This window comes from Tachyglossus aculeatus, chromosome Y4 (assembly GCF_015852505.1).
Source record: "Tachyglossus aculeatus isolate mTacAcu1 chromosome Y4, mTacAcu1.pri, whole genome shotgun sequence".
Classification (NCBI taxonomy): Eukaryota; Metazoa; Chordata; class Mammalia; order Monotremata; family Tachyglossidae; genus Tachyglossus; species Tachyglossus aculeatus.
In genome coordinates, this window is record NC_052096.1 from 189,118 (window position 1) to 206,214 (window position 17,097).

At 46.5% G+C, this 17,097-nt stretch overlaps 1 protein-coding gene and 1 non-coding gene across 2 annotated transcripts; one reads left to right on the top strand and one right to left on the bottom strand.

The window, feature by feature from the left end:
- The first annotated feature begins 3,404 nt into the window (after positions 1-3,404).
- Positions 3,405-5,881, top strand: LOC119947403 (olfactory receptor 4C12-like). The gene is made up of 2 exons (XM_038769083.1): positions 3,405-3,729; positions 5,736-5,881. Exons 1-2 carry the CDS (start codon positions 3,405-3,407, stop codon positions 5,879-5,881), a joined length of 471 nt encoding a protein of 156 aa, XP_038625011.1.
- LOC119947419 lies at positions 4,956-5,093 on the bottom strand. Its single transcript, XR_005456493.1, has one exon. It is a non-coding gene; the product is annotated as a small nucleolar RNA SNORA7 (small nucleolar RNA).
- Positions 5,882-17,097: the final 11,216 nt, after the last annotated feature.

Genomic DNA, 17,097 nt, shown 5'->3' on the forward strand with positions numbered 1-17,097 from the left:
CAACATTGCCAAGATCCACCCTTTCCTCTTCATCCAAACTGCTACCCTGCTCATTCAAGCTCTCATCCTATCCCATCTGGACTACTGCATCAGCCTTCCCTCTGATCTCCCATCCTCGTGTCTCTCCCCACTTCAATCCATACTTCATGCTGCTGCCCAGATTGTCTTTGTCCAGAAATGCTCTGGGCATGTTACTCCCCTCCTCAAAACTCTCCAGTGGCTACCAATCAATCTGCGCATCAGGCAGAAACTCCTCACCTTGGGCTTCAAGGCTGTCCATCACCTCGCCCCCTCCTACCTCACCTCCCTTCTCTCCTTCTACAGCCCACCCCGCACCCTCCGCTCCTCTGCCGCTACTCTCCTCACCGTACCTCGTTCTCGCCTATCCCGCCATCGACCCCGGGCCCACGTCATCCCCCGGGTCTGGAATGCCCTCCCTCTGCCCACCCGCCAAGCTAGCTCTCTTCCTCCCTTCAAGGCCCTACTGAGAGCTCACCTACTCCAGGAGGCCTTCCCAGACTGAGCCCCTTCCTTCATTTCCCCCTCGTCCCCCTCTCCATCCCCCCATCTTACCTCCTTCCCTTCCCCACAGCACCTGCATATATGTATATATGTTTGTACATATTTATTACTCTATTTATTTATTTATTTATTTTACTTGTACATATCTATTCTATTTATTTTATTTTGTTAGTATGTTTGGTTTTGTTCTCTGTCTCCCCCCTTTTAGACTGTGAGCCCACTGTTGGGTAGGGACTGTCTCTATATGTTGCCAACTTGTATTTCCCAAGTGCTTAGTACAGTGCTCTGCACACAGTAAGCGCTCAATAAATATGATTGATTGATTGATTGATTCAACTTGCTCAAAACTCCATGAACAAGTTATTCATCTCCATTCTCCAATTTCCTCCTTAACTCCCGCCAATCTGGCTTCCACCCTCTTCACGGTAACTGCCCTCTCTATGGTCACCAATGATCTTCTTCTTGACAAATCCAATGGCCTCCACTCTATCCTAATCCTCCTTGGCCTCTCAGCTGCCTTCGACACTATTGACTATCCCCTTTGTCTGGAAATACCATCCAGCCTTGTTTTCACAGGCACTTTCCTCTCTTGTTTCTCCTCCTATCTCTCTGGCTGCTCATTCTCAATCTGTTTCATGGGCTCCTGCTCCTTCCACCCCTAAATCTTGGGAGTCACTCAAGGCTCTATTTTGGGTCCCCTTCTACTCTCCATCTATACCCACTCCCTTGGAGAACTCATTTGTGCCCATGCCTTCAACTAACTACGCAGATGGTTTCCAAACTACTTCTTCAGTTTTTTTTATGGTTTAATATGAAAGATGATGAGATAAGAAGCAAAATGTTTTAGGATCTTTAAAAATTAGAGCATTTACTATGTTCTAGGCACTGTACTAAGCACTGGTGTAGATATATTGGCATTAAAGCATTCAATCATCTTGCCCACTCCCACCTCACCTCACAACTCTGAGAGCTCACCTCCTCTAAGAGGCCTTCCCAGACTGAGCTCCCGTTTTCCTCTCCTCCTCCCCATCCCCCCAGCCCTACCTCCTGTAGCACCTGTATATATGTTTGTACAGATTTATTATTCTATTTATTTTACTTGTACATATTTACTGTTCTATTTATTTTGTTAATGATGTGCATTTAGCTTTAATTCTATTTATTCTGATGACTTGAAACCTGTCCACGTTTTGTTTTGTTCTCTGTCTCCCCCTTCTAGACTGTGAGCCTACTGTTGGGTAGGGACTGTCTCTATATGTTGCCAACTTGTACTTCCCAAGTGCTTAGTACAGTGTTCTGCACACAGTAAGCGCTCAATAAATATGATTGATTGATTGCACACAGTAAGCACTCAATAAATATGAATGAATGAATGAATGAATGAATGAATGGATGGATGGATGGATGGATGGATGGATGGATGGATGGATGGATGGATGGATGAATGAATGAATGAATGAATGAATGAATGAATGAATGAATGAATGAATGAATGAATGAACGAATGGTGTGGGGGAGAGAAAGAGAAAGTGTGTCAGTGACAGGGAAATATGCAGGCAATGGTGCCAGGAATTACAACTCTTCCTACCAGGGTTTCTGTGTTTTGCAAAACAAATTGCATCCTGTATAGGATAGAGAAATTCCCCATCCCCACTTCCTCTCTCTGTCTTAGGTCCTTTCAACAGTGCTGCCACCTGTTGCCAACTTGTACTTCCCAAGCGCTTAGTATAGTGCACTGCACACAGTAAGTGCTCAATAAATACGATTGAATGAATGAATGAACTCTCCTACTACAACCAAGCCCACACCCTTGCTTCCTCTAATGCTAACCTTCTCACTGTGCCCCAGTCTCATCTATCTCACCGCCTATCTCTCACCCACATCCTGCCTCTAGCCTGAAATGTCCTCCTTCCTCAAATCCAATAAACAATTTCTCTCCCCCACCTTCAGAGCCTTAATGAAGGCACAACTCCTCCAGGAGGCGTTCCCTGCTTAAGCACCCCCCTTAATAATAATAATAATAATAATAATAATAATAATAATAATAGCACTTGTTAAGCGCTTACTATGTGCAAAGCACTGTTCTAAGTGCTGGGGGGGGATACAAGATGATCAGGTTGTCCCATGTGGGGCTCAAAGTCCTAATCCCCACTTTACAGATGAGGTAACTGAGGCTCAGAGAAGTTAAGTGACTTGTCCAAGGTCACACAGCAGACATGTGGCGGAGCTGGGATTAGAACCCCTGATCTCTGACTCCCAAGCCCGGGCTCTTTCCACTGAACCATGCTGCTTCTCCTTCCTCTACTTCTACTCCCTTCTGCATTGCCCTGACTTCCCCCCTCCCAGCATCACAGCACTTATGTACCTATCTGTACTTTATTTATTTATATCTATGTCTGTCTCCCTTCTGTCTATACTGTAAACTTGCTGTGGGCTATCAAGGCAAACCTAACAAGAATCATCGTTCTCTTTACTGAATCTGCAGCTCTCAATTGTGTTCTGAGTGCCTATCTCGAGATGATGGAGAATGAAAACAATGTGACAGAATTCATTCTACTGGGACTCACACAGGACCCAAGAATACAGAAAATTATCTCTGTTTTGTTTTTAATGATCTACATAGTCACCGTGGTTGGAAACCAGATCATTGTGGTAACTGTAGCTTCCAGTCAGACTCTGGACTCCTCCATGCATTTCTTTCTGTATCACTTGTCGTTCATTGTTGCCTGCTATTCCTCAGTCAACACACCTAAATTGATCACTGACTCCCTCTCTGAGAAGGAAATCATCTACTTCAAAGGCTGTATGACCCAGGTCTTTGGAGAGCATTTTTTGCTGGGGCTGAAATCATTCTCCTCACAGTGATGTTCTATAACCGTTATATGGTGATATGTAAGCCATTGCACTACACGACCATCATGAGCAGACATCTCTGTAGCTCACTTCTGGCTTTGGCCTGGGCCAGAGGCTTCCTTCATGCCACAATTCACACTCTCTTCATGACACATTTACCATTCTGTGGCCCCAGTGTCATCGACCACTTTATGTGCGATTTATACCCCTTGCTGAAACTGTTCTGCTCTGATACTCACACCTTGAGTGTGCTGGTTGCTGCTAACAGTAGTGGCATGTGCATGTTAATCTTTATCCTGTTGATGATTTTCTATGCCTTCATCTTGCCCTCTCTGAAGACCCACAGTGCCGTGGGTAGACTCAAAGCTCTCGCCACCTGTGCCTCCCACTTCACTGTTGTCATCTTCTTCTTTATTCCATGCATCTTTGAATATATGCAGCACACAACTACCTCATCCATTAACAAGGCTGTTGCAGTATTTTATACTATGATAACCCCCATACTAAATCCTTTCATCTACACACTGAGAAATGCAGAGATGATAAATGCCATTAGAAAGTCACTGAGCAAAATAGTGACTTTTGCCCTAGAATAAGTGGCAATTTAGGAAAAGTGTCATTTATATAAATGAGGAAATCAGCTGCAGAATGTTCTTACCCGCTTTTTTGGAGAACAGACACTGTACTGATCAAGGGAAACTTGGTCGATTATTTTTATAGATTTTAGGTCAGAGGTCAAATGAACATCATTTCTTTGATCATTTGGAAATCTTCTAGTTTTTGATGCTGCTTTACCACCATCCTCTGATTACTTTTCCTTCATTTATAGCCTTTCCTAATGCAAGCATAGAGAATAAAGGGAAGGAGTGTCATTAAAGGATGAGGAGGAGCCTGGTCTAATGGAAAGAGCATAGGCCTGGAAGTCAGAGGAAGTGGATTCTAATCCCGGCTCTGCCAGTGGCTTGTTGTGTGACCTTGAGCAAATCACTTAAAGTCTCTGTTGCCTCATCTGTAAATTGGGGGTGAAATATCTCTTCTCCCTCCTACTTAGGCTGCGAACTCCATGTGATACAGGGACCACGTCCTAGCTGATTAGCTTGTGTTTACCCCAGCACTTACTGGGGTGACTTGTAGCTGACTTGTAGTAAGCACTGAATAACAATAATAATGGACGCTGCGAGAACTACTCTGACAAAGTATTTATTGAACACCCACAGAGTGTACTCCACTAAACGCAGTTCATTGTACTAAGTGCTTGGGATTGGAAAATGTAAAGAAGTCATGCCTTCCCTGCTCACTGGTAGCATACACTGTAATTCAATGAGAGATTCTTATTAATTTTGGGGTGGTTTTACCATATTGTCTTGTAGATGTTGAGTTGTCTCCAAGCTATAGAGACTCCATGGACACCTGTCTCTCAGATTGCCCCACCTCCATCTTCAATCGTTCTGGTAACATACCCATAGAGTTTTCTTGGTGAAAATACAGAAGTGGTCTAGCATTGCCTCTTCCTCTCAGTAAATGACTCTCCACTCTCAACTCTCTCCCATGCCGCTGCTTCCCAGCACAGGTGAGATTTCATATGTAGCAGATTGTCTTCCACTCGCTAGCCACTGCCCAAGCTAGGAATGGAATGGGTAGGCCTCTGTTTGACTCTCCCTCCCATAGCCGAGATTCATAGAGTACTGGAAATTCTCCAGATGCGATCCTGAGAGGGTGCTTTAATAACAATAATAATGTGATATTTGTTAAGCGCTCACTATGCACAAAGCACTGTTCTAAGCGCTGGAGAGATACAAGGTGATCAGGTTGTCCCACGTGGGACTCACAGTTTTAATCCCCATTTTACAGATGCGGGAACTGAGGCCCAGAGAAGTTGTGACTTGTCCAAAGTCACACAGCTGACAATTTGCAGGGCCTGGATTTGAACCCATGATCTCTGACTCCAAAGCCCGTGCTCTTTCCACTGAAACACTCTGCTTCTCTACCTATAGCTCTACTGAATAATGGGTCAGAAAAGGTTCTGAGATCAATCAATAGTATTTACTGAATGCTTACTGTGTGCAGAACACTGAATGAAGAACCTAGAAAATGACAGTACAACAGAATGGGTATACATGATCCCCGCCCATGAGGACCTTACAGTCTTTAAGGGGAGACAGACATTACATTTGTAGATGAAGTCACTGAAGCATAGAGAAGTTAAGTGACTTACCTAAGTCACAGCAGACATAAGGCAGAGCCAAGATTGTAACTCAGGTCCTCTGATTCTCAGGCCTGAGCTCTTTCTAGGGACTGCTTCTCCAGGGAACCACTTGTCAGTAAATTGCTGTGGACTAGCAATTAATTTGAAAATCAAGGTTATTTACCACCCTATACACAAACAAGAATCTCCAACAGTGACACCTACCTAAATACTGACCCAAAATTCTTCACATCCTTAAATGATGCAAAAGTAGAAAAAGAAGTAGAAAACATAATTAAGACCATCAAGGCTTCCTTTTAGAGAGTAGGAGCCTACATGACATCCAGATCCAAATGAATCTGAAGGTAGATGGAGCAATTATAATGGAGCAATTGTATTGCACAAAAGAAGGAAACTGCATGGTCTACTGGAAAAACCATGAGGCTGGGAGTCAGAGGATCTGGGCTCTAATCCCACCTCGCCCCTTGCCTGTTGTGTGATCTTGGTCAAAGCACTTAACTTTTCTGTGCGTCAGTTCCCTCAACTATAAATAGGTATTCAATGCCTGTTCTCCCAAGTACTTTGGCTGTGAATCCCATGTGGGACAGAGACTGTGTCTAATCTGGTAAATGTCTATCTATCCCAGTGCTTAAAACAGCATTAGACACATAGTACATGCTGAACAAATACCATAACGAACAGATGCCACATCTGACTTCTAGAGAAGTTCAGAAACCCTGCCTATAAACAATACTTAGTATCCAGTGACTAGAGAGGGTCACAAATAACGTGGCCTTGGAAAGCTGACAATCCATCGGCATCAAAGTATCACACTCTCCCAAGCACTTACTACATTGCTCCTTATGTAAATGCTCGATAAATACCACTGAGTGATTGACTGGTCAAAGAAACTCTGGTCCCTTTGTTTGTTTCACTGGGTGGGGCGTTGTAGAAAAATGGATGACCCAAGAAACCTAAACAGCTGCTCTTGGTTGAGCTGAAATAGGGTAACCATAAGCAGGGTGAGCAATTGAATCAATTAATCGATTGGTCAGAAGCAGAAATGCTTTCAAGATCAAGTGAAACAAAACCCCAAATGATGTGGCACAGTGTCTGTCATCGGGGAGACAGCAGAAGCTGATAGATCAGCCTGGCATTCAGCAATTTAATAAATAAAGTCCTTGTGTTCCAAAATCATTTCTACAAACTCTATTATGTTGTACTTTCCCAGCAGCGTGGCTTAGTGGAAAGAGAATGGACTTGGGAGTCAGAGGATGTGTGTTCGAATCCTGGCTATGCCCCTTGTCTGCTGTGTGATCCTGGGCAAGTCACTTAACTTCTCTGTGCCTCAGTTACCTCATCTGTAAAATGGGGATTAAGACTGTGAGTCCCACGTGGGGCAGCCTCATTACCTTGTATCTATGCCAGTGCTTAGAACAGTGTTTGGCACATAGTAAATGCTTAACAAATACCACAATTGCTATTATTAAGTGCTTAATTCAGTGCTTTGCACATAGTAAGTTCTCCATACACGGCATTGATTCACTGCTTAAAACTGGGGATCAATCAATCAATCAATCAATCGTATTTATTGAGCGCTTACTATGTGCAGAGCACTGTACTAAGCGCTTGGGAAGTACAAATTGGCATCACATAGAGACAGTCCCTACCCAACAGTGGGCTCACAGTCTAAAAGGGGGAGACAGAGAACAGAACCAAACATACCAACAAAATAAAATAAGTAGGATAGAAATGTACAAGTAAAATAAATAAATAAATAAATAAATAAATAGAGTAATAAATATGTACAACCATATATACATATATACAGGTGCTGTGGGGAAGGGAAGGAGGTAAGATGGGGGGATGGAGAGGGGGGACGAGGGGGAGAGGAAAGAAGGGGCTCAGTCTGGGAAGGCCTCCTGGAGGAGGTGAGCTCTCAGCAGGGCCTTGAAGGGAGGAAGAGAGCTAGCTTGGCGGATGGGCAGAGGGAGGGTATTCCAGGCCCGGGGGATGACGTGGGCCGGGGGTCGATGGCGGGACAGGCGAGAGCGAGGTACGGTGAGGAGATTAGTGGTGGAGGAGCGGAGGGTGCGGGCTGGGCAGTAGAAGGAGAGAAGGGAGGTGAGGTAGGAGGGGGCGAGGTGATGGAGAGCCTTGAAGCACAGGGTGAGGAGTTTCTGCCTGATGCGCAGATTGATCGGTAGCCATTGGAGGTTTTTGAGGAGGGGAGTAATATGTCCAGAGCGTTTCTGGACAAAGATAATCCGGGCAGCAGCATGAAGTATGGATTGAAGTGGAGAGAGACACGAGGATGGGAGATCAGAGAGAAGGCTAGTGCAGTAGTCCAGACGGGATAGGATGAGAGCTTGAATGAGCAGGGTAGCAGTTTGGATGGAGAGGAAAGGGCGGATCTTGGCAATGTTGCGGAGCTGAGACCGGCAGGTTTTGGTGACGGCTTGGATGTGAGGGGTGAATGAGAGAGCGGAGTCGAGGATGACACCAAGGTTGTGGGCTTGTGAGACGGGAAGGATGGTAGTGCCGTCAACAGAGATGGGAAAGTCAGGGAGAGGACAAGGTTTGGGAGGGAAGACAAGGAGCTCAGTCTTCGACATGTTGAGCTTTAGGTGGCGGGCGGACATCCAGATGGAGATGTCCTGAAGGCAGGAGGAGATGCGAGCCTAGAGGGAGGGGGAGAGAGCAGGGGCAGAGATGTAGATCTGGGTGTCATCAGTGTAGAGATGATAGTTGAAGCCGTGGGAGTGAATGAGGTCACCAAGGGAGTGAGTGTATATTGAGAACAGAAGGGGACCAAGCACTGAACCTTGGGGAACCCCCACCGTAAGAGGATGGGAGGGGGAGGAGGAGCCTGCAAAAGAGACTGAGAAAGAACGACCGGAGAGATAAGAGGAGAACCAGGAGAGGACGGAGTCTGTGAAGCCAAGGTCAGATAACGTGTGGAGGAGAAGGGGGTGGTCCACAGTGTCAAAGGCAGCTGAGAGGTCGAGGAGGATTAGGACAGAGTATGAGCCGTTGGATGACAAATGCAATAGTGTATAAAAGGGCCAGGGAGTCAGAGAAACTATTTTCTAGTCTGAGCTCTGCTACTTGTCTGCTGTGTGACCTTGGGCAAGTTACTTGGCTCCTCTGTGCCTCAGTTACCTCTCCTGTAAAATGGGGATTAGAGTTTTGGGCCCCATGTCGAACACGGACTGTGTTCAACCTTACCATCTTGTATCTACCCCAGTGCTTAGAACAGTGCCTGACTCATAGTAAGCACTTATCAAATATCCAAAAATGGGGAAGGGATCATCTTTATATGCCCACAGTGTGGAAGGAATTGTTAGTCACACTTATGTAGCCCAATAAAAATCTCAATAGTGGCATCCTTAAACCCAGAAGACAAGTAGATATAAATTCCTAATGTCTTCAACCATTCTGCAGCATATCCTTGAGCTTCTTGCTTTGTTTTCTTGATATCCTATCTCTACTAATTGTCCCCTTCTTCACCCGTTTCACCTCCAAATTAATTGGAAATGTAGCTGTGACTTGCTTCCAGAAAGAAAACGCCGGTGGTGATTGGTCCTATTGCCAGACATGGTGTTAATTTCCTAAGGCCAAATGGAGCTCTCTTCTAAATGTTTAGCTTTGACAAATAGTCTTTTTTTAATGTTTTGACCCTTTTTCTGCTACATCAATACCCAGAAATTATCCTAGACAGGCAGTGATACATAGGAAATTAAAATCCAATAAATTATTTTTGAATACATTGCTACAAGAATGATGATGGCTTACTAAAACAGTCTTAATTCTAACTTCTACACTCTCCATTATTCTAATCAGCATTTCTCATTTAGAAAATTGGAATTTGAAAAACTATAGCATGCATTTCCCTTCTATTAAAAGAGATCTATTGTCACTTTTAACCAAGGTATCAGTATTTCCTAATCCACAATCATTGTTGATATTTTTTAAACATTTCACAAATAATAATAATAATGGTAATAATGATAATGGAATTTATTAAGCACTTACTATGTGCCAGGCACTGTACTAAACGCTGGGGTAGATATAAGCAAACCAGGTTGGACGCAGTCCCTGTCCCAAATAGGACTCACAATCTCAATCCCCATTATACAGATGAGGTAACTAAGGCACAGATAAGTTAATTGAGTGGCCCAAGGTCCCACAACAAACAAGTGGCAGGGCTGGGATAAGAACACATGACCTTCTGACTCCTGGGCCGTTGCTCTATTCTCTATGCCAGGCTGCTAGAATATATCATTTACCTATAACTGAAGATTTAACAGTTGTAATTGTGGAGTGATGTTACGGTTTCAGACAATTATTATTACTGGGTTTGACCAATTGTAAATAAGAGGACCTCTGTTTTCATTTGAGCTTAGTCACTGTGTCAACTTTGGTTTCTTTTGCATTGTACTCTCTCAAGTGCTTAGTACAATGCTCTGCAAATAGTAAGTGCTCAATAAATACCATTGATTGATTTAGGTTCTTTGCTCCTGATACCCTTCTGCTCCACATTATTACATGGATATTGCTGTACTGGTCTTCCCTTTCGAGAACCCATTAATATTTTGTTTTCTCTCGGTTTACTGTAGTGGCAATCAATAAATCAATCGTATTTATTGAGCGCTTACTTTGTGCAGAGCACTGTACTAGGCGCTTGGGAAGTACAAGTTGGCAACATATAGAGACAGTCCCTACCTAACAGTGGGCTCACAGTCTAGTGGCAATGCTCTTTTACTCAATACCTTTTGACTTGTGGTATTTATCCTCTTTAAAAGGTCTTAAATGCCTTCTTTCTTGTGGTAGATATGAAATGTACTTGCCAGAAAAGCCAAATATTTCATCATTACCTGTTATTATTACTTATCTTTTGTGAGATTTGCTCCATTTTGATTAATTTTGACACCATCACTCAGCAAATTGAAATTCCCTTTTAGGTAAATTCACAGGAATTTATTCAGTCAATAATAGTTCTACTTGATTCTACTGTCTCCCCTTCTAGAACATAAGCTTGTCATGAGGAGGAAATGTGTCTACCATCTCTGTTATATTATATTCTTCTAAATTATTTGTACAGGGCTCTGCCACCAGTAACTGTTCAATAAATATGATTTATTGATTCTTTGCCGTATCTCTTTTCATATTCGTTCTCTGGACATTAGAGATATAGGAGTCACTTCGTTCAGGTGTCAACAAGAAAACGGAAGGGGCAAAATGGGATTATTTTTCAATGGTATTTGCTAAGCAATTACTATGTGTCAAGCACTGCTCTAAGTGCTGATATCAATACAAATCAATCAGGTCGGTTCCTGTCTCACATGAGGCCCTATAGGGAGATGCTCCTCAAAGTCAGCTTGGGTCGCCGACCAGAGGTCGGCTCCGGGTTCTTTAGACTGAGCGACAAAAATCCATAGACCAGACACTGAGCCAGAGTGATTAGTTCTGCCTCTATATTGGGTGTACTCACATAGCTGTAGTGCAGCAAGCAAGCCAATGAGGGGGTTCGAGTCCTAATCAGCAGGACAGGCTCTGCAAGGCTCAGTCTAAACACCTACAGCTAAAAATAGTAGCAATGTTTCTTATGTACGAAGCCCTCTCGTACTGGTTAGCCCTCCCCATATTCCCAGGATGTATATTTTTGGGACAGTTCTGCAACCTTGTAGTGTAGCAGTTCCATGTCCTTGCTGTGGGTTGCTCAGGTGGAGGAAGGGGTTGAATAAACAGATAGGGCACTCTTCCTGCACTCCACCCCTTCACCCCCTCCATACGCCTAGAGCAATCTGGAGATGGGGACCACAATAGTTTTGGTCGAGGGCCTGCACAAGTAACAACATCCTAGCATCAAAGCTGCACAGAGCACGATGCACCCTAGCACTATCCACTGGGACCAATATCCCGCTCCTACACTCCTGCACCTCCACAACCATGAGACCCACCCGCAGTCTGTCACCACGTTTTAGCTCAGTGTTTGTATCTGCAGTCCAGCTTTGGTTAGGTGGAGCGTGGTGTGATTCGAGTCTTGCTGAGTGTCTGCCAGGGCTTCTCGTATCACTTTTGTGGCCTCCTCCACTTGCTCTGGCCAAGCTACTGAGTCCACTAGATCCGTTGGAACATCCCAGAGCAGGGTATGCTGTCAATGCCACTCCCATCTGGACAGGTCGATATGATTACCAATGCTCAACCTTACTAAAGACATATTACTACAAACAAGCGTTTAATTAGCACAGGCAGCATTAATATTATAATTAAAAGTGATCATGGTTATGTTATATGTTCTCCGCACATCCAACACAATTTCCCATTACCTAAATACCAGTAGTCTGACTCCTCCACCCTGGTGATGGAAATCAGCCAATTGTCCGGTATGCTCTCACTTTCCCTTTGGTCATATGAGCAGAATCAATCCCTCTTTACTTGGGTACATCCAGAAGGGGAAAAAGGCTCCCACTGATTCCTGGACCCATTCCACCATCCCAACTTCTCTACCAGGGGACCACCCGCTCACCAACCTGCACAGTCCCTAATCCCCCTAGGGTCGTGGCTCACAGTGGTGGGTTGCCCGCAGGGTGGCATGCCCTCAGTTTACAGTAATGAGTGGTACACCTGCCGAATAGTACCTGACTGGCCAGCCATATAGAAAAGGCTGGATACAGACAAGCCAGGCTGGGGGGTCACTTTACTCGGCTTATTTTTTCCATTTGGGTGTTGAGATATAGTAGCAGTGCTAACTGAGTCTGGATGCTGGCATCTCACCAGGTGATGTTTCAGGCCCAGCGGGCCAGCTCCCCTGTGAGGACCCCCACCCACGTTTTCAGAGCTCCAGCTGACAGTACCATTCTTTTCCCGGCGTCCTGCAAAATTCTACTGATTTAGCTGCGGAATCTGGCTTTCATTTGGTAGGTTTTGGTCTGGGGAATCCCATAGGTCTTGTAAGTCCGCTTGGTTCCATACCCCCAATGCGCTGCCTACCTGTCCAGTGATGTCTCTCTTTCTCTGTCCGGGGGCCCTTGCCGGCAACTGGTTCCCTGCCCACCCTTTCCGTTGTTGCCAGAGCTGGGCCAGGGCAGCAGAGAAGTTTGGGTGATGGGTTTCTACCCATCACGGTTCCAATGACTAGGAAATTGTCTCAGTGGCCCATCGAGTGTGGGTGAGCAGGCAAGCCCCTTCCAAGGTGGCTTCCCATAGGTATGCAGCCCTGGTACCTGGGTATCCATTGTCCATATTGTCCGGTATTACTTTAACAAGGAAGAGGGGCATGCCCGAGTTCCAGGAACCATCTTTGGCATTTTCCCAGCCCGGGGTCGAGGGGTTCAACCAATAACCATACCAGCATGGATCAGTGGAAACAGCACGGGTTTTGGAGTCAGAGGTCATGGGTTCAAATCCCGGTTCCGCCACTTGTCAACTGTGTGACTTTGGGGAAGTCACTTAACTTCTCTGGGCCTCAGTTACCTCATCTGTGAAATGGGGTTTAAGACTGTGAGCCCACGGTGGGACAACCTGATCACCTTGTAACCTCCTCAGTGCTTAGAACAGTGTTTTGCACATAGTAAGCACTTAATAAATGCTATTATTATTATTATTATTATTTTTGTGCCATGGAGGGGTGGTGTTCCGGGAGGGGCATCTCTAAGGTGGCGAGATGGGTGCCACTAATGCTCCCTGATCCTCATAACCGGCCAGTTTCTAAGTTATCGGGTTGAAGAGTAGCAAGGCCGTTTTCGTGACCATGTCATTGGTGATCTGCCCCAACATGGTGCCCTCCACTGTGACATGGGTGACAGTTGTCTTTGACATCATGACATTCACACTCCAAACATGAGAAGTATCAATCATGTGGGAGGACACCTGCACAGTGGTTTTAAGTACCATCACAGTCTCCCACATCCCATTGTATTCTCCAGCTGCGATTACAGTGGCAGGCAACCACCACCCTTTGGGGGCAGCATCCCAACACACATCGTTTCTGCCGGTCATTGGTGCTGGAGTGGTGGTGTCACCTTCCAGTCAGGTAAGAGCCACAGAATGGCATGTTGTGTGGCCCATTCCTTGACCTCATGCCCCATAAAGTGGGTCCCCTGATCAGAATCTATGTAGGCCGGCAAGCCATATCCAGTCCCCTTCACCTGAAGCCCTTGTATAGTAGCAACCTGCATGGCTACTGCCACAGGGTAGGCAAACGCCACTCCCTTAATAGAATCCACTACGGTGAGTGAGTATCTCTTTTCCTGGCTTGGGAGCAGGGGTCCTATGTTGCCATAAGGTCACAAATTCTTTGGCATACAATGTTTACAAACTTGCAAGAATTTGCGTACCTTCCTGCGGGTTCCTTCCCACCCTGGTCCCCAGCAGGCTTGATACGTGGCATCCACCCCGCTATGAGCTAGTGCCTCATGTACCCCCTGGATGGCGTTGGTGGGCTGTGCCTACCGCAATTGCATGAGCACGTCTGCCTCCTCATTCCCGAGGGTCCCCCGGTGAACTGGCACACGGTACATGGTGAGGAGGTCCTCCCGGACTCTTAATATTTGGACGATGTCATGCCACATCTCTTTTCCCATTCCTCGCCCCGTGCAGCCATCCACCCCTTGGCTTCCCACAGCCCCCACCCATTGGGCTAGACTGCTGTATACAGCCCACGAGTCATTTGCCAGGGCATCTACATCAAGGTGCGTAGATAGGAGCATCCATACCGCCCTGAGTTCAGGCCACTGGTTGGACTGATGGACCCCTTCTTCCCAGAGATGGTATCCGTACTTGAGTTCCCTTTGGCAGACCCTTAAGCGTATCATGTGCCAGTTGGCAGCGTCCCCTCCCCATTCTCCACAGGCCAGTTCTCGCAAATTGGTACTGAGGGGATTGAGGGAGGGGTCCCGGGTCTTCAAATATCATCACCAGCAATACACACTCGGATACTGCCGTGATCAATCAATCAATCAATCGTATTTATTGAGTGCTTACTATGTGCAGAGCACTGTACTAAGCACTTGGGAAGTACAAATTGGCATCAAATAGAGACAGTCCCTACCCAACAGTGGGCTCACAGTCTAAAAGGGTGAGACAGAGAACAGAACCAAACATACCAACAAAATAAAATAAGTAGGATAGAAATGTACAAGTAAAATAAATAAATAAATAAATAAATAAATAGAGTAATAAATATGTACAACCATATATACATATATACAGGTGCTGTGGGGAAGGGAAGGAGGTAAGACGGGGGGATGGAGAGGGGGACGAGGGGGAGAGGAAAGATGGGGCTCAGTCTGGGAAGGCCTCCTGGAGGAGGTGAACTCTCAGCAGGGCCTTGAAGGGAGGAAGAGAGCTAGCTTGGCGGATGGGCAGAGGGAGGGCATTCCAGGCCCGGGGGATGACGTGGGCCGGGGGGTCGATGGCGGGACAGGCGAGAGCGAGGTACAGTGAGGAGATTAGTGGCGGAGGAGCGGAGGGTGCGGGCTGGGCAGTAGAAGGAGAGAAGGGAGGTGAGGTAGGAGGGGGCGAGGTGATGGACAGCCTTGAAGCCCAGGGTGAGGAGTTTCTGCTTGATGCGCAGATTGATCGGTAGCCATTGGAGGTTTTTGAGGAGGGGAGTAATATGTCCAGAGCGTTTCTGGACAAAGATAATCCGGGCAGCAGCATGAAGTATGGATTGAAGTGGAGAGAGACACGAGGATGGGAGATCAGAGAGAAGGCTAGTGCAGTAGTCCAGACGGGATAGGATGAGAGCTTGAATTAGCAGGGTAGCGGTTTGGATGGAGAGGAAAGGGCGGATCTTGGCAATGTTGCGGAGCTGAGACCGGCAGGTTTTGGTGACGGCTTGGATGTGAGGGGTGAATGAGAGAGCGGAGTCGAGGATGACACCAAGGTTGCGGGCTTGTGAGACGGGAAGGATGGTAGTGCCGTCAACAGAGATGGGAAAGTCAGGGAGAGGACAAGGTTTGGGAGGGAAGACAAGGAGCTCAGTCTTCGACATGTTGAGCTTTAGGTGGCGGGTGGACATCCAGATGGAGATGTCCTGAAGGCAGGAGGAGATGCGAGCCTGGAGGGAGGGGGAGAGAGCAGGGGCAGAGATGTAGATCTGGGTGTCATCAGCGTAGATGAGTACCTGATAGGCGCAGGGGCCATCCGGCCCAAACCCAACCCCAATCGGAGGGTGGTTCTCACGGAGGAGAGAGAGCCCCCAAAACCCTTCTATCCACATCCGGGAGCCCGTGAATTTGCTAGGGTCCCCATGTATAAGGGTGACTTCTGCAACGTTGTCCACAAAAGCGAGGGTGGACTGAATATTCAAAGGAACCCAGTGAACGGCCAGAGTAACATATGGCCTCCGATCCCCTCTGATTGACCTGACCTGAAGTGGCCTTGGCCACTTCCCTGTGGCTGGTTTCTCCATTCGTTCTGGTCTGGGTACAGTGGTGCAGAGGACACCACCCGAGATTGAGTGAATGGGCCTCCTTTTTGCGTCTGTTGACAGTTTTGGGTGCTTCAGTTGTGGGTTTGCCTTCCCCTGTGGTATACCTCTGATCCTTAGGTAATTTTTTCCATAGGGCGAACAGCACGGTGTTTGGCTGCTTATCTATCTTTTCTCGTTTGGTCCCAGCCGCTATTAAATCCCTCCACATTTGGCATCGGGATCCCTTCTGTATTGCTCATTCTGGAATGACTGGTTTTGTCGGGGCAACACCTGGAATCCTGCTAGTCTTTGCAATCAGCCCCTTCAGAGTCCCCAAATCCTGCATAAGATCTACGACAGGCGTGCCCATCTTTTCCTCAACTAGGGGCAGCACACTTCCTCCATCTTTGCGGGGGTGCCGACTGGAGGAGTTTACTGAGCATTCCGGAATTCAAGGGTCCTGCATTGGGGCTATAGTCTCCCACGGCATATATTTGCTGTCTCACCCCAACCTTCACAAAAACATGCATGCTCCTTCTATATCCACCCAATCTTCTGGTTCAGCGGGTAGCTCATCCGGAGTGGCCCAGGTGTCGGCCACTACCCAGTCCATCAGGAATGGTTACCCTTGTTGGCCTGACCCACCTTCAACTGCTGCCTGATATGGGGGATGGCTGCCACTCCAGCTAGTTTAGCTACTTCCTAATGGCTCAGTGGAAAGAGTACGGGCTTGAGAGTCAGAGGTCATGGGTTGTTTGGGAGTCAGAGGTCATGGGTTCTAATCCTGGCTCTGCCGCTTGTCTACTGTTTGACTTTGGGCAAATCACAATTTCTCTCAGTTACCTCAGTATGTGCCTCAGTTACCTCGTATGTAAAATGGGTATTAAGACTGTAAGCCCCACGTGGGACAACCTAATCACTTTGTATTCCCCCAGTGTTTAGAACAGTGCTTCGCACATAGTAAGCACTTAACAAATACGATTATTATTATTATTATTATTATTATTATTATTATTCCTGTGCTCTTAACATAATCCCGTCACCTCCCTGGTCCCAGCATCGGGCCATCCAGGACAGCAGCATTTCTCGAGGCTGCTGCCTGTATTGCTTGTGGACT